General features: G+C 42.0%; 1 protein-coding gene across 6 annotated transcripts in view; it reads right to left on the reverse strand.

The window, feature by feature from the left end:
• Large1 (LARGE xylosyl- and glucuronyltransferase 1) overlaps nucleotides 1-24472 on the reverse strand; it is a 448171-nt gene that overhangs the window by 81850 nt on the left and 341849 nt on the right. For all 6 annotated transcript variants that reach the window (XM_063278109.1, XM_063278105.1, XM_063278108.1 and 3 more), the window contains one exon: nucleotides 10508-10612. In XM_063278109.1, the coding sequence (XP_063134179.1) occupies nucleotides 10508-10612 (105 nt within the window). The remainder of the gene's footprint in view (nucleotides 1-10507; nucleotides 10613-24472) is intronic.

The following is a 24472-nucleotide window of genomic DNA, read 5'->3' on the forward strand; positions in this document are numbered from 1 at the left end:
TGCCCTCTGTTCTCTGTTCCTGTTTTCCTGCCATTTTCAATTTTTGTCAACCTTAGATAGATTTCCCCATCTCGCCTGTGTGCCTCCTCTCTGAAGCTAATCAGCTGCAAGATTTTCCTCTGGTCAATTGTCCTGCATATGTGTCCCTACCCTGAGACACTCAGTTCTTCAAGGAACAAGTAAGGTCATTTCCACAAACCAGTATCTATCAGTGGCACACATGGTAAAATCAGAGGATACTTCTGAATGAGTTAAGTGAAGGAATTGCTTTGTGGGATCCAATAAATGCTCAAAGACCATTTGCTCACAAACTGTTAAATGCAGCTGTCAATCTGGCGGGTCTCTTTAGTCAGATAAAAAAGGTCACATGTCAAAATTAAGTCTTCTGTTCAATGACCGTCAATCTCTCACAGGATGAAAAGACTCACAAACTTTAGTCAGAAGTTTTCTCAGGAAAAGAAAAAAAATATGGGCATCTAAAGAGACCTAGGTGTGAATCAGGTATCTGAACTGGCTTTCAGGAAGTGACTTACTCTCTCATATGTTCAGTATGGGACAATGCAGCCTTAATGGCCCTCAGAACATCCTACATCTGCTGATACCAACCACAAACAAAATTAATCTTTAATCAAACAAAAATTCAGAGTCCTTCTGTGGCTGAAAATTCCCAAGACAGGGGGAAGCTGGAAATAAGCCAGAGAAGCTGTGTCCTACTTTGATTGACTCCTGCTCCCAAGCTCCACACCAGGGCCACCAGAACACTGTTCTACGTGTTAGGAGGAGCCATGAGAGGGTGATGGAGACAAAGTAAAGAACTTCTCTAAGAGATGTGTGTCTCAAAATCTGACAATGACAGGAACACTTGGAGAGAGAGGGAACATGTGAGGTAGGGAGCTGCTTCTCAGTTTGCATGTCAAGCCAACACAGAAATGCACACACACTGAAATGCACGAGAAGGGTCCTGCCAAGTTGCCACTGAGTAAGGATGATAAATAGAAACTAATTGCTCTATGTTCCTACTGAGTTGTAAAGTACTAAACATGACTGACAGTTTCAGCCGGGTACAGTCCTCACTACTGTTGTGGAATAAAACACAAGGGTCTGTATGATCCTATGAAAGTCTAAGAAGTCCTGTGAAGCCCCTCCATCTTACCTCTACCGACTCTCCTTGCCAGATCCACTCTAGGCCAACCTAATGCCAGAATCAGGCTGTTGTGTTTTATAGAAAGATAAGGAAGGCACGAGTATGTTTGTAGGGGGTTAGGAATGGTGTGGGGGAAAGGGATGCCCCTGAGGGTCCAGGCTGAGGCATCCCTTTCACTTGATACCTCATGACCTGCATTTTTAGATCACGCAGGCCGAGAAATCCAAGTTTAAATGGCAATGCGTTTTCCACATTTACAGAATAGGATGCGATGGGTGCACCAACTCTTAGGGAGCTTAGGTGGGTGAAAATGCTTGCTCTCATGCAAAGGTATTGACTGATGGGTGTCCATTTGCTAGGACCTACTGTACATACAAGGTAATGCGGGGGTAAGTGAGAAGTCCGTAATAGCAGATGCTTTAAGACCAAATTGAATATACCATTCTCATTCCTTTCCCCTGTACCTTGTGTGTGTGTATCTCTCCAGTCAAGAGTGCCATTAGCCCCTTGCTGTTTCTTTTGGTGCCTCCATAAGGAATTTGTACATAATTAATGGGATGGAGATGCCCAATATTTACTGAGCATCGATACTGGTTCTATATCTGTGGGTTCTATGTTACCTTTAAGGAGTTAGACCTCCGAGCAGCCTATTATCACTGGGTTATTATTCCCATTTATCAGATGGGGGAAGATAAGTGGCACAGACAGGATCCTAACTCACTTCTGCCAGATGCACACCATACGACCTTCTGCTCTGCTCTGCACTGTTGTTGGTAGAAACTCTTGTTCTTAAAGAGCTAGAGAGTAAATGCTTTTGGCTTTAGAAACCACAAGATTTCCACTAGCACTTCCCAAGTTCTGCCACCGTGACTGCAAAGGGTCAATGGTGTGTCACAAGCCTTATTAACGGACACTGACGTTTATTTGAGTTTCATATAACTTCCATGTGTCACAAAGTAGATTCTTTGATTTTTTTCCCCCCTCAGCAATCTAAAAATGTGAAACCCATCTTGGTTTTAGGAGGACACAAAACCAGCAATTTTGGTCACCCCTTACTGCAGACAGTCAGATATTCACTAAGAGACAGAAATAAACATGGAGAGTAGTGGTAAATATTTGCTGCTGTTGTTGTCGTTTTAACTTTGTATTGATTCTTTGAGAATTTCATATTATGTACCCCAATCTCATTTATCTCCTCATCCCTTCACATCTGCCTTCCACCCGTGCAACCTACCCTCAATTAAAAACCAAGAACCAAAACAAACATCTTGCCAGGGAAGCAGCAGGGTGTCACACAGTACATCCTTCTGTCCAAACAGCTTTACCTGCAAATGTTCTTGGCAGTGAGTCATTGAGGCCTCTGGCTTCTGCTACACTGTCCATACTGGGTCCTCACTGGCACTCCTCTCAAATATCCTGTTGCTGCCCCGTGCCATGAAATCCTGCAGCTTTGGATCTGCAGGACTGGAACTGTTCTTATAGTGTGATGTCCTTACCACCCCCAGTTTAACCGCGGGCCTCAGGAAGACTGGCTTTCTTTCCTATTTCTTTGGTTGCCTGCACTGGACCAGCAAATAGTTCAGTCTTTGTCCACCAGATGAGGTTTAATAAACATGGGTTAAGTAAGCAAAGCCTGCCTGGCTAGAGCAGCCACGAAGCCTGAGAGATGGGGTCTTTCTCTTGGATGGCTAGCTTTGATAAGATCCCTTTCACTTGAAGCAGTCCCTCAGGTCCCGACTAAGGAATTCAGGATCTGCCACACCATTCTGATTCACGTACATCTGACCTACTGTGCTGAGATGCAGTTGTGAAGAGATTGCTCCGGGGCTCAAGGAAGGCTCTTTAAGGTATAATGGTGGGTGATAGGCAATAGCACACAGTGTGACTGACAGAGCATGAGTCTGGTCTTCTGCGCTTCATTAAGGCACTGGCATTTTAAGTTGGGTTCTTTGAGCCATGATAATGGGCTGGGAACAAGAACAGCAATGGAACTGCATTCTGCTGGTTTCCCTCCTAGATAGCCTGTAGGTTTTCCACACTTACCCATACGATCACTTGTAACTACATGATTTTTTTTTTCTGGACAGTCTTGTCAGTCTGTAGCCAGGCTTTGCTCTGTACTGAAGTGTCTCCAGAGCCCTCTCAATGTGATGGGGGCTCTGTACTCTTACTTATCACCTCATCTCTGCTGAGTGTGTGCACAAGAAAGTCAAGTGGTTATGAGGCCCAAGAACCCACTGATAGCGAAAATTGTATCGGATACTTTTCTCACTGGGATAAAACACCATTGGCCAAGGCAACTTACAGAAGGAAGGATTTGGGGTTAGGGTTCCAGAGTGATAAGGATCTTTCATGGTAGAGAACATGGCAACACGCTAGGCCTGGTGGCAGAAACTGTATGCGATGAGGTCACATCTCGAACCACATGCGCAAAGCATGGGGATGACTTAAATTTTTCTAAAAATCTCAAAGCTGGTCTCTTAGTAACTTCTTCCAGCAAGGCCACACCTTCTAAGCCAGCTCAAATGGCACCACTATCAGGGGACAAAGAATTCAAGTATCTGAGTCTATGTGGGAGCATTTTCATTCAAACCAACACAGGGGGGTAGGTAATAAATGCGTGAGATGGAAAGGAGGGCCCCGTCTCTATAATAAGTTCTGGAATAAAGCGTGTTCAGTTGTGTTTAGTAAATAGGAATCACCTGCTACGGATGACAAACTAGAGGCTAGGATCTAAGGCTCCCCAGGTGACTCTCCTATGTAGCTACCCACGTGGGTAGGTACCGTTCTAAGTCTGGGAGATGGTCGCAATGCTATTGAGGCAGTTCATAGCTATCTCACCTAGTTTACTGGGAATGGGGCTGGACAAATTCCCAGAAATACAACTTCTCAAGAAGCCATTGCTATGCAATGACAGGCTAAGAGCTCATAAGGAAGGCGTAAGCCCTGGGCTCTGACATTTACTGGCTCTGCTAACTCAGGAAACCAATTAACCTCGCCAAGCCTCCACGAACTCCTCTGTAAAATGGGGATTAGAGGAGCTAATGCACATGAAAGCGTGCGTCAAATCTAATGATTAGTGCTGTGAACCTGAAAGATCCCAAAGAAATGACACGTCTCGCGCCATCCGTCCCTGCGACCCGTGAAAACCACACGCAGAATGAGGGCCGACGATTTTCTCCAGGGAAAGCCGCTTGGATTGCATCCTTTCTTCTTCACTGCACAGGTTTCTGGGTAACAGGTCCCAGCTTCTGTGCTTCAGACAATAGGGTTGGCATCATGGAGATCCCCCGACTTTCCAGGGGTCGGTAGGGCAAGGCAGCGATATTTTCAGGAAAGAGAACCCCGCTTGCTACTGGTATTCCAGGTCAAGTAAAGTGCTAAGCCAGACATGGCTACTCATGGCCAGCGCTGGGTCTGCTTCACCTGGCCTCTGGTCTACAGTCCATGACCTCAGAGGCCTGTCAGAGACCATCTCTCTGAGCGGAAGAAGCTGTGGCTAGCTCCCTACTAATACTGATTCTTCTGTAATACTGATTCTTCAAAAATAATGATTCTTCTATAAAAGGGAGACAATGTACCTAATATAGACAGCAAACAAGAATGTGTCAACTCTAAGGGGGGAGGGCTTACTCATAACATACCCATTGAATTGAGAAGTATTATAACATTTAAATATCCATCACATTTGATATGGAAGTGCCTCCCTTAGACTCCTTTGTATGTTGGTATACAACCGAACAAATATGATCAATAAAGGAATTTGTACGTTATGGGTTATACTTTGAATGGAGAAAACTTAGGGAAAAGTATAATATCATTTAGTGAGAAATGAATACATTACGGTCTGTCAAATGAAAAATCAATGCAGTATTAGAAATAAATTAGCTCTATGCCCAGCCCCACAATACTCAGAGGAAGCTCTATACCCAGGTTCTAACACGCCCAGGACCACAGTTTGAACTGCACCCGGAGCAGACCTGGGGCACTGGCTCTATACCCACACCTACAACAGCCAGAGGGAGTCTGACTCCCAGGTGCTTTGAAACACCCAGGATCACAGGAGAGACCACAACAACTGCCCCAACACCTGGAGTAACTGGGATCCCAGGATCCAGGGGTACAGGAAACCTGGCCCAAGAGTGGCACGGGTTCCTTCTGGTCTGAACCTGGGCCAGGAACAGAATTGGGGTGCTGGCTCGGCATCCTCTCTTACAACACCCAGAGGGAGTCCAACTCCCAGGTTCTCTGAAATGCCCATTTCCACAAGATCACAAAGGAAGATCAACTCTTAGGAGATCGGATACAACCAGGAACACTGGAGTAGACACACTCTACTATTTTGTCCAGGCCACAACATCTTTCATAACACAAGAACCAGGACCCCTACAAGAACCAGTGTAACACAAACCCCCATCCACCAGAGGCACGGGTTCCTTCCAGCTTGCATCAGTGCCCTAAGCAAATCCAAGGCTTTGGCACCCCATCCACTTCTGCAATACCCTGAGAAAGTTTGACCCAGGATCTCAGGATCACAGGATCACAGAGATGGCAGGACTCTGAGAAGTTCTGACACAACCAGGATCACAGGACACACTCCAGTCAGAGATGGCAAGGGCAGGTAGCAGTTGAGATAACCAGATGACAAGAGGTAAGCCCAAGAACATAAGCAACAGATACCAAAGGTTCATCAGAACTCTGTTCTTCCACCACAGCAAGCCTCGGATACCCCATTACACCAGAAAAGCAAGATTCAGATTTAAAATCACATTTAATGAGGATGATAACTTTAGAAAGAACATAAATAACTCCCTTAAAGAAATACAGGAGAACACAAGTAAACAGGTGAAGGAATTGAACAAAACCATCCAGGATCTAAAAATGGAAATAGAAACAATAAAGAAATCACAAAGGGAGACAACCCTAGAGATAGAAAACCTAGGAAAGAGATCAGGAGTCGTAGATGCAAACATCACCGACAGAACACAAGAGATAGAAGAGAGGATCTCAGGTGCAGAAGATACCATAGAAAACATTGACACAACCATCAAAGAAAATGCAAAATGGGAAAAGCTCATAGCCCAAAACATCTGGGAAATCTAGGATACAATGAGAAGACCAAACCTAAGGATAATAGGTATAGAAGAGAGTGAAGAATCCCAGCTCAAAGGACCAGTAAATATCTTCAACAAAATCATAGAGGAAAACGTCCCTAACCTAAAGAAAGAAGATGCCCATAAACATACAAGAAGCCTACAGAACTCCAAATAGATTGGACCAGAAAAGAAAGTCCTTCTGTCACATAATAGTCAAAACACCAAATGCACCAAACAAAGAAAGAATATTAAAAGCAGTAAGGGAAAAAGATCAAGTAACGTATACAGGCAGACCTATCAGAATTACACCAGACTTCTCATCAGAGACTATGAAAGCCAGAAGATCCTGCACAGATGTCAAACAGATCCTAAGAGAACACAAATGCCAGCCCAGGCTACCATATCCAGCAAAAATCTCAATGAACAAAGATGGAGAAACCAAGATATTGCATAACAAAACCAAATTTACACAATATCTTTACACAAATCCAGCCCTAAAAGAGATAAAAGATGGTAAACTCCAACACAAGGAGAAAAAATATACCCTGCATAAAGCGAGAAAGTAATCTTCGTTCAACAAATCCCAAAGAAGACAGCCACACAAACATAATCAACCTTTAACAACAACAACAACAACAAAAACAAAAACAGGAAGCGACACTTTTTCTTAAATCTCTTAAGATCAATGGACTCAATTCCCCAATTAAAAGACATAGAGTAACTCACTGGATATATAAGCCGGAACCAGCATTTTGCTGCATGAAGGAAATGCACTTCAGGGACAAAGACAGACACTACCTCACAGTAAAAGACTGAACAAAACAAATCCCAGGCAAATGGTCCCAAGAAATAAGCTGGAGTAGCCATTCTAATATCAAATAAAATCCACTTTCAACCAAAAGTTTTCAAAAAAGGTAAGAAAGGACACTTCATACCTGTCAAAGGGAAAATCAACCAAGATGGACTCTCGATTATGAACATCTATGCTCCAAATGTAAGGGCAACCACATTCATAAAAGAAACTTTAGTAAAGCTCAAAGCACACATTGCACCTCACACAGTGACAGTGGGGAACTTCAGCACCCCACTCTCAGAAATGGACAGATCGTGTAAACAGGAACTAAATGGAGACACAATGAAACTAAAGGAAGTTATGAACCAAATGGATTTAAAAGATGTCTATAAAACATTTCATCCTAAAACAAAAGAATATACCTAATTCTCAGCATCTCATGGTACCTTCTCAAAAACTGACCATATAATTAGTCACAAAACAGGCCTCGATTGATACAAGAAGATTGAAATAATCCCATGCATCCTATTAGATCACCATGGACTATAACTAAGACTGGGTCTTCAAGAACAACGAAAACAACAGAAAGCCCACATACACATAGAAGTTGAACAACACTCTACTCAATGATAACTTCGTTAAGGAAGAAATAAAGAAAGAAATGAAACACTTTTAAAATTTAATGAGAATGAAGGGACAGCATACCAAACCCTACAGGGTACAATGAAAGCAGTGCTAAGAGGAAAACTCACAGCTCTGAGTACCTCAACAAAACAACAACAATAAAAAAAAACAACAAAAATAAAACCGGAGAGAGCATATACTAGCAGTTTGACAGCATCCCTGAAAGCTCTAGAACGAAAAGAAGCAAATACACCCAAGAGTGGTAGACAGCAGGAAATAATCAAACTCCGGGCTGAAATAAACCAAGTAGAAACAAAAAGAACTGTACAAAGAATCAACAAAACCAGGAGCTGGTTCTTGGAGAAAATCAATAGATAAACCCTTAGCCACACTAACCAGAGTGCACAGAGAGTATCCAAATTAACAAAATCAGAAATGAAAAGGGAGACATAACAAAAGAAACTGAGGAAATTTAAAAAATCATCAGATCCTGTTACAAAGGTCTATACTCAACAAAACTGGGAAATCTGGATGAAACAGGCAATTTTTTTAGACAGATATCAGGTACTAACACTAAATCAGGATCAGATAAATCATCTAAAGAGTCCCATAATCCATAAAGAAATAAAAGCCATCATTAAAAGTCTCCCAACTTAAAAAAAAAAAAAAGCCCAGGATCAGACGGTTTTAGTGCAGAATTCTATCAGACCTTAAAAGAAGCTCTTCAAACTACTCCACGAAATTGAAACAGAAGGAACATTCCCCAATTCCTTCTCCAAAATGGCAATTATGATTATACCTAAACCACAAAAGACGCAACAAAGAAAGAGAATGTCAGACCAATTTCCCTTATAAATATTGATGCAAAAGTACTCAATAAAATTCTCGAAAACCAAATCCAAGAGCACTTCAAAATCATCATCCAACATGATCAAGTAGGCTTCATCCCAGGACGGTTCAATATAAGGAAATATGTCAAAGTAAAATACTATATAAACGAACTCAAAGGAAAAACTAAGCACATGATCATCTCATTAGATGATGAGAAAGGATTTGATAAAATACAATATTCTTTCATGATAAAATTCCCAGAAAGATTAGTTTGAGTTCAATGCAAATACCAAACATACTAAAACATAGTAAAAGCAATATACAGCAAACCAGTAGCCAAAATCAAACTAATTTAAGAGAACCTTGAAGCAATCTCACTAAAATCAGGGACTAGTACAAAGCTTCCCACTCTCTTCTTACTTATTCAATATAGTATATGACGTCCTAACCAGAGAAATTAGACAACTAAGGGAGGGCAAAAGGATACAAATTGGAAAAGAAGTCAAAATACCACTATTTCAGATGATGTGATAGTATACCTCAACTTTCCCATCCCTCACCTCCTGAGAGAGTCCTCAGATTCCTCTCCTGTCCAGCAACTAAAGGGTATTGTCCAGGTCAGCAAGAAGGCACAATTCTGGGTCTGTGAAGGGTGGCTGTGAAGGGTGGACTGGTGTAACTTCAGCTGTAACCTTTTATGCCTAGGAGCCTGACAGGACATAAATAAGGCACAGCAGGCCTGATGGCCTGCAACTGTCAGCGGCAGAATCTCACTATTCTTCAGGGACGGGCTTCAATATAGGTTCCTTGGCTGGACACTGATGTTGGCTTTTCCCTGTCTTCTTCCAGTTTTAACTCCTACTCTGAGTATTGATTTCGTATCAATAGTCAAGTAACTACAGGTCAAACTGTAGTTTAATAGGGTCTGCTTCTGACTTTGAACTTCCAGTAGCTTGGCTCACATCCTTTTGCCTTTGGGTTCTGGGGCCTCGCGTTTAATTCTGACTTCCGTGAAGTCAGATCATCAGGTCTCAGGGTTAATTTCCTGGTTCATTTTCTGTAGAGTTTCTAGGTCAGACCCTAGGATCTGTGTATGTAGCATCTTCAGGTGGGACATTTCCCAAAACTCGGCCCCAGTTCTGTTCTCTAAAAGTACCAGCCCATTTTGGGACCTGAAATTGTTGAACCCCAGGTTATAATCCTGATAAAAACGAGGATGGGATCAATGGCAATGAGTATGGAGGAGAGAGAAGGATCCAGAGGTACTGTTGGAAACAGACGTAGGGACGAGCTTCATTCCCTGAAGCGCTAGGGTACTTAGCTGTGGGATAAGGAATGGCTACACAAGTGACTATCAACAAAAGAGAAGATGCAGGGCTGCTGTTAGTACCAAAGCAGAATAAACTACCTGGTTTTAGACATATGATATTTAAGGAACGAAGTACTTAGAAGTGCCAAGGTCCAAATATGTCTACCTTTTCTACTGCTACCTCATGGCAGGGTAAACGTGGACCTTTTGATGAAAGGAAGGGTCCGGGGGACTATGAGCTCGTGCTACTTTTGCAGCCTCTACATGGAAGACTGAAGCAAGATAAATGCTGATGATTACTGTGAGAGCAGGTCTGAAGTGCATGTATGTGGCTGGGAAAGGCAACACCTACTCCATTAAGGAAAAGGATGTTGGATTTATTACTGCAGAATGATCACAGGTTTACATCGGTAGTCAAAGAAGTTACAGCTCAGGCCGATAAAGAATTAAACAGGATCCCAGCATTAAAGCTAGCAGAGGACCTTTTTGGCAAGACTGGCAGGCTTCCACAGTTCAACTACTTCATCACTTGTAGCGTGGCATAAAGTAAGAATTGGAGGTGTTACCTGTGTATGCCTTGTGCCCTAATAAAATCAGAAATCCTTAGGTGGCCTCCTCCATGTTGCTGCTCATCTCCTTTCTTTGAGGAAGGGACAATAAATCTATGTCTCCCTCTCTCTATGGTCCTCCACATTGCCCTTATGGTTTACCTGTGTTATAGCCCCTTCCAAGGGCTGGCCATGGACGGTGATTTTTCCAGAGATTTCCAAGATACCAGTCACTCTGGTTCTCTACCAATCCCAGGACCTGTTGACCTGTAAAACAGAATACACAGATATCTTAGAAGCAGCAGTCAGACATCTAGGGCTGGAGAGTATAGAACACAAGGAATGATTATGCAGATCATAATAACAGTTCATATCCACTGGGGGTTTTGTAACTAAGTGCCAGGTCCTGACCTAAGTGTTTAACTTGTATTAACATGTTTTATTTTTATAATTATGTGGCTATTTTTATTATATCTATTTTTCAGAGAAGAGACAGCTTCCCAGAACAGTCAATTACTTTGTCCAAGATCATTTATCTACTTCCGATAAAGTTAGAGTCTCCATCCGTCCATCCACCTCCCTTCCCACCGATCCACCCATGCATGTATTCATTCCCTAAATCATGGGTCATACATGGGTCTTTACAGCCTGACATGCTAATCTTTAAGCATTTCAGTCGGATGCTTTCCATTGTGTAGTGATTTACTAGCTTTCTGAACCTGAACTACAAATGTTTATTTGTTTTGTTTTAACATCAAAGCCTAGGGAATGATCCTCACATGATGGGATGGGAGCCTATCAGGGAAGGGCCACTCTGTGACAAGCTCCTCACAATGTTTCTGTTCCCACTATGTTCTTAATCGATGTCAATTAGCACCATGTCAACCCAAGAGTGTCACCTGAGGGGATAATTACTCTTCTGCCTTGCCTCTGGTACACCATGATATCACATATGGGTTAGGTTTATAGTCCATCACTTAGGGATGTGTGTCTGGAATGTAGGTAAGACTGAATTTCTGAGCCTTTGAGGAATGTTATCAAACCTACCTGGCTTCATTAAGATAATCTAGTAAGATAGCAGTAAAAGGTATTGTCTTAGAATTAACTATGATAAAAAAAATTAGAATTTATTGACTAGGGATTGAGGAGGCTCTCCTATGGCCGGTAATTAATATAAGCCTATTATATGAATCTGCATTTGTCTGACATCTAGATCCTTTTCATTTCAATGAATTAGTTCTTACTCTTATAAGTTTTGAGGTAGGTATCATCAATCCATATTTCACCGAGAAAGAAACTGAGGCTTAGGGACTTTAAATAATGTGCTAATAGTCACAAAACAAGCCACTGATGTCTTTCACAGCTAGCTTTCTAGAGCAAAACTTCTTATGCTGTTTGCCAGTATGAGAAATAAAGTGATTTCTGACCAAATGAAAACCCACCAGCACGCTAAGAAACACTGCAATATGTTGGAACAGCACTCTGGGTGATATGGGACCTTCATGGTATGATGACAGCCCTCTGAAATGATGGTGCAAGGGTTTGGTGTAATTTATTTGTTCAATTTATTGAGCTGCTATCTAAATCATCATCCCAGTACAAACACATATATTAGAGGCATGGGGAAAAATACTACCACTCACTTTGTCAATGTAGGTTTTCACATCCCAAACTTGTATAATCCCTTAGAAAAGCGTTCATGAAATTTAAAGAGTGCAAGACCCAATTAATGTCTCATGTACTAATCTTGGGGGTTTGGTGCAGAACAACCAGCAGGAGAAGGCTTAGACCCCTTAGCTGAAAAGCTGGGATCATAATCCTGACACTAAAAAACAATTTGGTTACCTTAAACAGGAGCACAGGACAAAGCCAAAGTAATACTTGGAAGGTCATGGCTTAGAGCCATTAAGGAGTCTGGGATAGAATCACCAACATTTTTGGTTTGATAAAGGGCATCAGAAACCAAGGACAAACAAAGGTATGGTGGTTTGATTGAGGAATGCCTCTCCTAGGCTCAGCATCTGAAAATTTGGTCACCAGTTGGTCATGCTGTTTGGAGAGGTGGTGCAGACTTGCTGAGGGAAATGTATCACTGAGTGTGGGTTTGAGAGTTTATAGGTCCACCCTACCTTTACTTCTCTCTCTCCTTCATATTTGTGGTCGATGATGAGCTCTCCTAGCTTCCTGCTCCTGATCCCATTTCTGCTGCTTGCAATCACACCTTCCTGCATGATTAACTCTTAGTCCCTTTGGAGCCATAATCAAAAATAAACTCTTCTGTAAGTAAATTTTGATCATGGCATTTTATCATAGCGACAGAAGAGTAATGGATACAGGCATCACATAATCAGAGCTGACAAAAACAGGGAATGAGGTTTGACTGCACGGAGGATGGCTACCTGTGTCTCAAGGAAGACGAATTTTTAATATCTAAAAATCCAAATTTTGTAGTTTTGCACTATCCCCATCTTAACTTGTCCTCAACCTACTGCTTCAAACAAGTCTTTTCCTAGTCAATGCACCCAACAAAACACTAGGGTGTCACCTGTGTTCTTGCCTCTTGCTCACTACGCACCTCCTCTTCAGGGGCCATATTTGCACTTCTAGTCCCTGCCCACGGTTCTTTCATAGACTACATTAAGCTTGACACTTAACACATAACCCCGTCTCAGCTATACACTGTAGCCAGGGCCTTGCAGCAGATGTCTTATTTAGTAGTATCAATATGTGTGCCTCCAGGTGATTAACATCCCTAAATCAATGACTGGGCAATAGTAAACATACTTGCACCTCCTACGTATTCCTCCATTTGCACATGGGCAAGGTCTGAGTAGTAGTTCACATAGTAGGTGTGTAATAAATGTGGCCTATACAAATGAGTCTTATGGTTATATTTCCCTTAGCTAGGAAGCCCATTTATATTTGTTCATTGGTGTCCCTGAATGTCTGTGTGTGTGTGTGTGTGTGTGTGAGAGAGAGAGAGAGAGAGAGAGAGAGAGAGAGGAGAGAGAGGAAGAGAGAGGTGTATATGTGTGTGTACAAATATGCTTGCCTATGGGTGTGTTCGGGGGAGGACTGAAAGGTGACATCAAGTGTCCCCTTGCACTGTTCCCCACAGTAAGTTTTCAAATAAAGTCTTCCAGTGAACCTAGACTTTGCTGTTCCGGCTAGACTGGAGCCCAGCGAGACCCCGAAACACTGCTGTCCCAGCCTTCCAGCCTTGTCACGGATGTGCTCTCCCACACTCAGGCTTCTCCGTGGGCGCTGGGATTGAACTCAGGTGCTCACGCTTGAACATCAAGCACTTTCCTGACTGAGCTATTACGGTTCTCATCCTGGTAAAGTGCTGTCAATGCAATTGAAACATCTGCAAGTGGATGGTTTCTTTTACTTCGGTTTATTTATTTATTTTTTACTACAATGGGGATTGCACAGAGGTCCCCATGCATGGTAGGCAAGTGGTCCCCCAATGTCAAATGCCCTCCCATAGGCTTAGGAATTTGAATACTGTGCTATCAGTTGGTGGTGCTAACAGTGCCAACCCTTATTCATATTCTTTTGAAGGGACAGGCCCTTTTACCCTCTCCAATTTCCTAACACCAATGCATATTTTATGTAGCTGTTGAACTCAGGAGCAGTCAGTGTCCCTCACTTGGATAACGGCAAAGATGAAAAGAGTGGCAGTCATATGAGTCACAAAAGGCTTAAACTTAAGAATCTTTAGGGACAACCATAAGCTACCTCCCAAGGATGGCATTTGAATTATTTCTCTCTCAAGCCTAAACTGTTTCTGCTGCTGGCAGCACACAACTCATTCATTCAATGAATGGATTTTTTTGTTCTACAAAAAATAAGAATTAACTAGGGACATAATTATAAGGTTTATATCCATTGTCTGAGAAAAGCAAAATGACCAATAGCTAGAAGACGTCATTGACACATCTAGTAGGCTAGGCTCTGCCTTAGTTAAGCGTTAGGTTCATCTGCAGGGCCTGAGATATAATTAGCTTATATGTTTGTGTCTATATCCAGCTCACACACTAGCAGAATGCAGTGGGACATTCCACTGCTAAATTTATTTTAAAGTATAAGGGTGTTTTGTCTACATGGGTGTCTGTAGACATATCTGTAGATATGGTATGTAGGTATAATATGTGTATGTATTCCTAAAGGCCAGAAAACTCTTAGAGCTCCTGAGACTGGAGTTATAGACGATTGTGAGCAATTGCTACTAAGTGGGTATGGGGTATCAAACCCAGGTCCTCTGGAAAAGAACTCATGCTCTTAGTCACTGAACCATGTCTCTAGCTCCAAGAACTATACTTCTTGAACACAGTTATGAGAAGAAGAAAATGGTCATGAGAAAATTGTTAAGGATTCAAAAATCATTCTTTCTCTACTTCCCAGATGTGTGACTGGAGAAGTTTCTTAACCTCTTGGTCTTTCCTTTAGTCATTTGTGAAGAGTCAAGAAGTAAGTATATCAGAATTAGATTGTACCCCTCTAGGCCTAAGGTAATTCATGTTTATTCAAATCATACCACTCAGAAGACTCTGAAAAGAGGGTCTGGAGAGACCGGTCCGGTGGTTTAATGCACTTGCTGTTCTTCCAAAGGACCTGGTTTTTATTGCCAGTACCCACATGGTGGCTCACAACCATCTGTAATTCCAGCTCCAGGAGCTCTAATGCCCTCTTCCAGCCTCTGTAAGCAATGTATATACATGGTACATATACATGCATATAAGCAAACATTCACACATATAAATTAAAGATAGCAAAATATCCCTGGGGCATCTGGTGGTATCATTCTAAAAGCCCCCTGATGGCCTGTGCTGCTCTATGTGTCCCGACTGTCAATGCCCTCCATCTCTTCCCTGACCGAGCTGGTGTATGGCTCTTGGTTTGTGGAAGCTCTGTTTTAGGCTTTTTGTTCTGATGAGGATTTGCTTGGTGTCAGACACCACATAAAATATGAAGGAATTAAATACAAATAAAACAGCCCTTGATTCAGAGACTGTTATGCAAGGAGAAAGATAGTTATGAAGCAGTGTGACACCTGAGTGACAAAAGCTCTGATAAGTTGGAGGAATGGCAAGCAGAGAATAACTGATTCTGTGTGAAGTTCCGGGGTGGGGGGGCTGCCTGGCAGTCAATTTCTTCCCTGAATCCATCTATCATAACCCCTCATGAACAGCATGCAGACCCTACCCTCACATGCAAACCTCACAGATCCCAGCTTTCTCACTAACCTTTCTGCTAAGTACTGTTCATTAACATCCACCTAGGACAGAAGTTCCTTCTGCTGCCTGGAGTCCGGGTAGGTGGTACATGCATCCCAGCTCAGGACTTAATGGCAGCAACATCCTGGCCTCCAGATGTTTCAGTCCGAAGAGCTGACCTTGTTTACATAAATAGCTCGATGGATTACCATGCCATCAAGAAGTGAATTCGCTGGGATTCCTCCGGGGAATGCTGTAGGCTTCTACAGCCCTGACACACTCAGCATTCTGCAATGCCTGCTTCATCTCCAAAGAAGTTATTAACATAAAACACTGTGACTAACAGAAAAGGCTTTGTCACTGTTTTCGTGCTAGCTCTCTAGATATGATTAACTGTGCTGTGCTTGGTCTTCTGTACTCTAGGCATACTCTAGCTTATGGAAATGAAGCTGTCTTCTTGCTTATTCATATATCAACATTAACAACCAGACAAGAGCAAACAAGCTTGCTATGCTTTTGGGGCTCTGCCGTTGGTGTTGTCAGCTAGCAGATGAATGGCTCCAGGCCAGGAACTCCCCCATCTTGTTCTTTCTTCACTTACTGTCTCCAGCAGGGTTGCTGAAGTTAGGTTAGGGGGTGAGAGGGAAGTGCGGAAGCAGGGTCAGAGAGGGATTCGGCTACTTATAGCTCCTGGGAATGTGAGACAAAACAACTGTTCTGTGGCCGTAACAAAGGAAACGTGACTATGACAAAGAACAAAGGGATACATGTACTCATTAATTAATGTTATTACCATAGATTTGTTGTAGAAAGTGAAGGGTTCTGTGTTAATCAAAGTATATCATGTATGTTGACTATATTCACCCTCTACAACCTTCTCCTGTCCCTCTTTCTCATCTTTGCTCGTTCCTTTCTTCCACAGGACTCACTTTCATTTTCATTCTCTATCTTGCTCATCTTATCTATCTACCTATCGGTTCTATCCTCTAACACAATCTAACTCTTCTATATTATCTCCAATATATCCATCATTACATTATTCATTATATTATCTACCATACTAATGCTATCTATCATTTATCAACTACCCTTCTATCCCATCCATCCACCCATCCATCCATCCATCCATCCATCCATCCATCCATCCATCCATCCATCCATCCATCCGTGATGGTTTATATATGCTCGGCCCAGAGAGTGGCACTATTAGAGGGTGTAACCCTGTGGGAGTAGGTGTGTCACTGTGGGCGTGGGCTATAAGACCCTCATCCTAGCTGCCTGGAAGCAAGTATTCTTCTGGAAGTCTTTAGATGAAGATGTAGAACTCTCAGCTCCTCCTGCACCATGCCTGCCTGGATGCTGCCATGTTCCTGCCTTGGTAATAATAGGCTGAACCTCTGAAGCTATAAGCCGGCCCCAATTAAATGTTGTCCTTATAAGAGTTGCTTTGGTCATGATATCTGTTCACAGCAGTAAAATCCTAACAGAGACACTATCCATCCATCCAAACTTGGTTTCATATATGGGAGAAGACATGTAGTGAGCAGACCAGAGAAATACCTGTATATTCATGTTTAGAGCCCTATTCATGATTACTGTATGATTAAATCAGCCTGTGTGTCCACCAAGTGATAAATGTACATAGAAAGTGCGGTATGTATATGAGATAGAGGTTTTTTCAAAGGTAAAGAAGGAAGAAATTGATTCTCCACTCTCCCTCCACCTCTTAGCCCACCTTCATCAGACCTGTGGATTCTGAACCATACAGGTAAGCTTCCTTTCCCCCACCCATCTTCCCTGTTTCCTGAGTCCTCTGGAGCAAGACAAGCTATCATTAACAGCCTGCTATCACTGTGGGACTTCCATTCTTCCTCCACTTCTGCTACCCTCATAAGACCTGCTAAAGTCAGAATCATAAGAGTAAGCTTCCTTGACCCCACCCATCTTCCCTGCTCTCTGAGTCATCTTGGAACACCAAGCTGCCCTGAGCAGCCTGCTAGTCCAAGAGGACTTCCATTCGATGCCACCCCTCTGCCCTGATCTGAGATTCCTGAACCATAGAGACCTGCAAATACTGAATCAAACAGACACAGAGATCTGTAACAATACAGCACAGGATACCCATCAGAGGCCTGCCACACCAGGATCATCATGGTCAACCACCCTTCCAATACTTACTACCACAGGAACATCCAGACACCAAAGCCATCCAGATGGTTAAAGGGCCTCGAAAGAACACAATCAACAAAAGCCAGGGTAATATGACACCTTCACAGCACACCTAGCCTATTACAGCAAGCCCTGGATATCCCAGCACAACTGAAACACAAGAAAATGACCTTAAATTCAATTTTATAATGATGATAGAGGCCTTTAAAGAGGAAATGAATAAATTAAAGAGGTATAGGAAAATACAATCAAACAGGTCTTTAAAGAGGAAACAAATCTCTAGGAGATACACTGGAAAATACAAGTAAACAGGTGAAGAAAATAAATAAAACTGTGCAAGACCTGAAAGTGGAAATAGAACCAACAAAGACAACAGAAACGGAGGAAATCCTGGAGATGGAAAACCTAGGGAAGAGAAGAGGAAAAACCGATGCAAGTATCAGAAACAGAATACAGACACTGGAAGACAGAATCTTGGTTGTAGAAAATACAATTGAAGAAATTGGTAAATTTCAAAGAAAATGTTAAGTCGAAAAATAAAAAAATTCCTGACAAAAACATCCAGGATATCTAAGATACCATGAAAAGACCTAAACTAAGAATAATAAGAATAGAAGAAGGTGAAGAGTCTGAGCTCCAAGGCCCAGAAAATATTCTCAACAAAATCATAGAAGAAAAATTTCCAACCTAAGTAAAGAGAAGCCTATACAGATACAAGAAGCTTAGAGAACACCAATTAGACTGGGATAGAAAAGAAAATCATCCTGGCACAAAATAATCAAAACACAAAATCTACAAAACAAAGAAATAGTATAAGCAGCAAGGGAGAAAGGGTAGGTAACAAAGACAGACCTATTAGAATTTCACCCAACTTCTCAACAGAGACTCCAAAAGCTAGAAGGGCCTGGATAGATACCTTGCAATGTCGAAAAACCTCAGATGCCAACATACAGCATACTCAGCAACACTCTCAACCATCATAAAGAAAACAACACATTTCAAGACAAATCCAGGTTCAAATAATATCTATCTACGAATCCGGCCCTACAGAAAATAATAGAAGGAAAACTCCAACATGAGGAGGATAACTTCATCCAAGAAAACACAGGAAATAAGTAACTTCATACCAGCAGCAAGAATAATGGACGCATGAAAACACACACAGCACACGCACATAAAATAATAGTCACTAGTCATTAACATCTCTCAAAAACAATGGATGCAATCCCCCCCCCCCAAAAGACACAGGCTAACAGAATTGATGTGACAGGATCCATCCTTCTACTGCACACAAGGAACACACCTCAGTGATAAAGATAGACGTTACCTCACAGTAAAGGGCTAGAAAAAATTTTCCAAGCAAACAACACAAGAAGTAGACTGCAGTAGCCATTCTAAACTAGAATGTCAATGAAAATTAATAAAAATAGACAGGGAAGCACACATCAAACTCATCAAAGGAAAGATCTACTGAGATGTTATCTCAGTTTCATAAAAGAAGCATTACGAAAGTTTAAATTGCACACCGAACCTCATACATTAATAGTAGGACACTGCATTCTCAGTAATCAACAGGTCATCTAGACAAGAACTAAACAATGAAACTAACAGACATCATGAATGGAATGGACCTAACTGAAATCTATAGAATATTTCACTCAAACACAAAAGAATATACTGTTTTCTCAGCACCTCACGGATCCTCCTCATAATTTACCATATAGTCAGTCACAAAGCAAACCTCAACAGACACAAGAAAATTGAAATAATGCCTTGTATTTTTATCAGACCACCAGGGTTTAAAATTGGACGTTAACATCAGAAACTGCAGAAAGCCTCCAAACTCATGGAAATGGAACAACTCTCTACTCAATGATCTTTGGGTCAGGGAAGAAATAAAGACAGAGATTAAAGGGTTTCTAGAACTCAGTGAAAATGATGGCACAATATACCCAAGTTTATGGGACTCAATGAAAGCAGTGGTAAGAGGAAAGTTCATAGCACTAAGTGCTTCCATAAAGACATTTGAAAGTTGTCATATAAGCAATTTAAATGTACAACTGAAAGCTGAAGAAGGAGGAGGAGGAGGAGGAGGAGGAGCAGCAGCAGCAGCAGCAGCAGCAGCAGCAGCAGCAGCAGCAGCTAACACATCGAGGATGAGTAGAAGGCAGCAAATAACCAAAATCAGTGCAGAAATAATCAGTTAGAAACAAAGAAAACAATTCAAAGAATCAACAAAACCTAGAGCTAGTTCTTTGAGAAAATCAACAAGATAGACAAACCTTTAGTCTACCAACCAAAAGACAGAGAGACAGACTCCAAATGAACAAAATCAGAAATGAAAAGGGAGGCATAATGAAAGACTCTTAGGGAATTAAAAGAATCAGTAAGTGTTACTTCAAAGGCCTGTATACCACAAAACTTAAAAATTTTAACAAAATGTACAATTTTCTAGACACATACCTCTTACCAAAGTTAAATCAAGATCAGGTAAACCATTTAAGGAGCTCTATGCTCCCTAAAGAAGTAGAAGCAGTCATTCAAAGTCTCACAACAACATCATCATCCACCACCACCACCACCAAAAAGTTCACGGCCAGATGGTTTTATTGTAGAATTCTACAAGACTTTCAAAGAGCTAGCAGCAATACTCCTGAAATTATTCTACAAGGTAGAAACAGAAGGAACAGTGAAACATTCATTCTATGAAGCCACAGTCACCCCGAGGCCTAAATCACACAAAGACTCAACAAAGGAAAAGAACTTCAGACCGATTTCTCTTATGAACATTGAGGCAAAAATACTCAATAAAATTTTCACAAACCGAATCCAGGAACATATCCAAAGCATTATCCATCTTGATCAAGTAAGCTTCACTCCAGGTAAGCAGGGATATGCAATATATAAAAAAAAAATCCATCAACATAATCCACCATACAAACAAACTGGAAGAACAAAACTTACATGACCGTCTCATTAGATGTGGAAAAACATTTTGACAAAATCCAATACCCCTTCGTGCTCAAAGTATTAGAGAGATCAGGCATACAAAGAACATACATAAGCAAACATACATTAAAAAAAAAAAACAAAACAGGACGAGGCTGGCACAGCATGAGAAAATGCAGTTGTCTCTGGAACAGGGAGGAGCAGAGAGCCTTCTCTGGAACTCTTAACCAGGGTCCTGTCCCCCAGATTTATATTGCATGTCCCTCGGATAGGATAAAAGAACTTCACATAACTGGTGTTCACTTTGATTCTCTGGGTTCCAGTTTTAAATGAAACACTATGTGCTACTAAAACTTGCCTGTCCCCCTGATGGGATGCAGACTCCCCAAGGAGACACACCTCAGGGTATGTCTGTGAGGGTCCTTCCAGAGAGCTTCAACAGAGCATTGGGGGCACAATCACGGGAACTCTCTGAATCCAGACTGTGGACATAATGTGACAACCATCTCAAGTATGTTATAGCTAGAGCTGACATAGCTTCTCTTTCATAATGGAATGTGTCTCTTAACCCAAGAGCCCCAAACCCAAAACCAACAAACAAAAAAGAAACAAGAGCAAGAATGCTTCCTTCAGGTTCTTTGTCAACTATTTTGACATAGCAACAGGAACAATTTTATTCCCGTGTATTCATTGCCCACTACAAGTTTCACTGGGAGGATACACCTCACAGATCCTGAGTCCAAGGCTGAGTCTGACTCCTCTACAAAAAATTAAAATCTATATTGTTTGGAAAGTTGAAGAAAGCAAGAACAATAATAGAGAGGTTTGGCATGTGAGTGAGATCACTGGGAGCTATTAAAGCTCACCAAGGCAGAGAGGAGCTGCATTTTTCTGCAAGAAGCTTCCAGGATTCAGCTTTCATGCAGCAGGGATTTACTGAATTCCTACCCTGAACCATGCTTTTCTGACCACCAAGTACACAAGGACTGAGATCTGCATAGAACTTCAACACCTGTCCTGCTTCTATTTTACAGGTCTTGCTTCAAGTGTCACTGGGATAGTTTTGTCTTGTGTGAGTCTTGGAGGAGTCACTTCACAAAAACAGCCCCTTGAATTCCAATGAAAAGCATAGACAGGGCTATTTACACCTCAGGGCCTGCAAGGAGAGAGGGTGAAGGTGTGCAGTGAGCAGAGGACTGGACTTGGTCGCATGGATGCTTCCTTCCAACCTCTAATAGCTATTCTTGATGTCGACATGAGGACATCTGTAACTAACTAAAACTCAGTTGACTGGGCACACCTGTGAGAGTTTGTTTGTTTGTTTTAGTTAAATTATTTAAGGTGGGAAAAACATTTCTTATCTGGATCATTGGAAAGATAGCCTTTATCCCAGACCTTCTGAGGTAGAAAAATCCACCTTTAATTTGGACCAAACATTCAAACGTTCTGCTGACAGTATGTTTAAAGGACATGGAAGAAAGTTTGCCTTCTTTGTCTGCTTGTGCTTGTTCCTGGGAAGAATTTCTATCCTTTTGTGACATTAGAGCCTATTTCTTCAGGATTCCTGTGTATCATTAGACCAGCTGAAAAACCCATCCTTGTGGACTGAAAAACTACTGGATCCTTAGATGTTCAATGGCAGCCACTGTTACATTAGCTGGACCAAAGCCTGTAAGTCATTCTAATCACACACACACACACACACACACACACACACACACACACACACACACACACTATAAGTTCTGTTACTCTAGAGAACCCTAATAAACAACTCTAGTGATTTCTCTGTATTCTAAGTATGGGATCAGTTACTCAATATCCCCATCATGCTGGGCAATCCCACATCCTCCAACACAGAAGAATTCGCTGAGACCCAAAATGAAGGCAGCACTGGCCTCCTCTTTTGAGCCCTTTGTCAAGGCCCTATAACATGTGCTTTCCAATATCATCTCAAGAGATGCCTTAGAATAATCCTAGTGAGTGGCCCATGTGAAGTTCAAAGTTCTACAAGAGAAACTAACATTTAGGAAGGGAAAGTTAGTGCACTGCAAACCGACTGGGTTAGCTCCATGGCCCCAGGTTTGCATCCCAGTGTCTACGCATAGGTATTTTTAGGTTTGGATATGAAACCTCCCCAGGAGGCTCATATGGTTGAACATGTGGTCTCCAGCTGGCGACACTATCACAGGAGATTGTGGAACATTTGGGAGGCGAATACTAGAAGAAATGGGTCAATGAAGACAGGTCTTGAGGCTTTCGTACAATCCTGGTAAGATGCTGTCTTTCTGCTTCCTAATTCATTCGGATATGAGCAAGCGCCTGCTGCCACAGCCATTGCCCGTTGCTTTCATACCATTATGTAATGCACTCCCCCTTGTGGGAGTCTGAAAGGGAAACGTCTCTCACAGTCTCAGGCATTTGAACACTTGCTCTTCAGTCAGTGTTGTCGCTTGCTGTTTCAGTAGATTACGGGAAGGGACAGCTAGGGCAAGTACGTGAATGGGGTTGCACTTTGTGATTTTAAAAGTTTGCCCTACTTTCAGTTCTCCCTCTGCTTTGTTCTTGTAAATGATGTGGCCTTCAGCTTCCTGGTCTTACTCACGTGAGTGCCACTTGATGCAAAGTCACTGGCCCCACCATGAGGGACTCTTCCCCTCCAGAACGATAAGCCTGTAGAACTCTTTTCTCCTTAAGCTTTGTTGATAACTGTGTTGACCGCAGCAGCAGGAGAGTAAGGGATTCACTCCTGAAAGTGCGAGCCGCAGTAAGCTCTTCCTCCCCGAAGTTGCCTCATCTTTTAAAAAGGTTTTATTTCTTTATTTTTCGGTGTTGATAAATACTTCAAGCCTCGCCAGTTCATGAAGTAGAGTTGTAGATTTTATTAATGTCACTTTAACTTAGGATTAAATATAAGGGGTTTCAGGAAAAAAAAAACTGTGCTGAGAAGAAAGTTAGGAGCATCCAAGTGCCGGTGAAGGTTCCACAAAGCACCGTTTATTCAATAATCACAAATTACGTTTTGCTGCAGTTTGATGCTATTTTATCGAAGGTGGCCCATGACGGAGTTACAATCAACAGTGGAAAACTTTAGCCCACAGAGACCCAGGAAGGCAGGCTATCTTCAGTGTCAACTCTGAGTCATTTTATTTTTACCTGACATATCTATTTATGAAAAGAATTTCAATAGGCATAGACTAGAAAGTAACTAATTTTTAACACATAAACTGTGAGAGGGAAAAAAAAACTGAAACAAATGTATTCCATTTCTCCAGGATGAGAGCTTTGGCTGTCACCACCATGGGCAAGGCCATATTCAGAAAGGATGAGATACAAATTATTCAACTGCAGTTGAGGAACCTACTGTGCCTTTGTCTGTCTATCTCTGTCTCTCTCTGCCTCTCTCTCTGTCTGTCTCTGTCTCTCTGTCTGTCTGTCTGTCTGTCTGTCTCTCATCTCCTGGAACTTTTTATAGTATTCCGAGACCCTCTGTTGTATCTCCAGATGCTCAGGCCTTTCATTAACAATCCCAGGGCACTAAGGTGAGGGTTCCTCTTCCCCAAGGCACCCCCAAGAGACATAGAGGGAGGGCTGAGACTCAAAAGTAAAGGATTCGGTAACAGAGGAAGAATGAGTGTATTGCCAGGATCCATGAGCAAGGTTCCCCCTCCACTTCCCCTGATATTCCTCTGAAGACACCCATTATGTTATTTATTTATAGCTTAAAACATCTGCTCAATCTCAAATAATGGCTTTTCTCTACTGCCTTCTATGATTTTTGGTCTTTGGA

The sequence above is a fragment of the Rattus norvegicus genome, chromosome 19, assembly GCF_036323735.1.
Source record: "Rattus norvegicus strain BN/NHsdMcwi chromosome 19, GRCr8, whole genome shotgun sequence".
Taxonomy (NCBI): domain Eukaryota; kingdom Metazoa; phylum Chordata; class Mammalia; order Rodentia; family Muridae; genus Rattus; species Rattus norvegicus.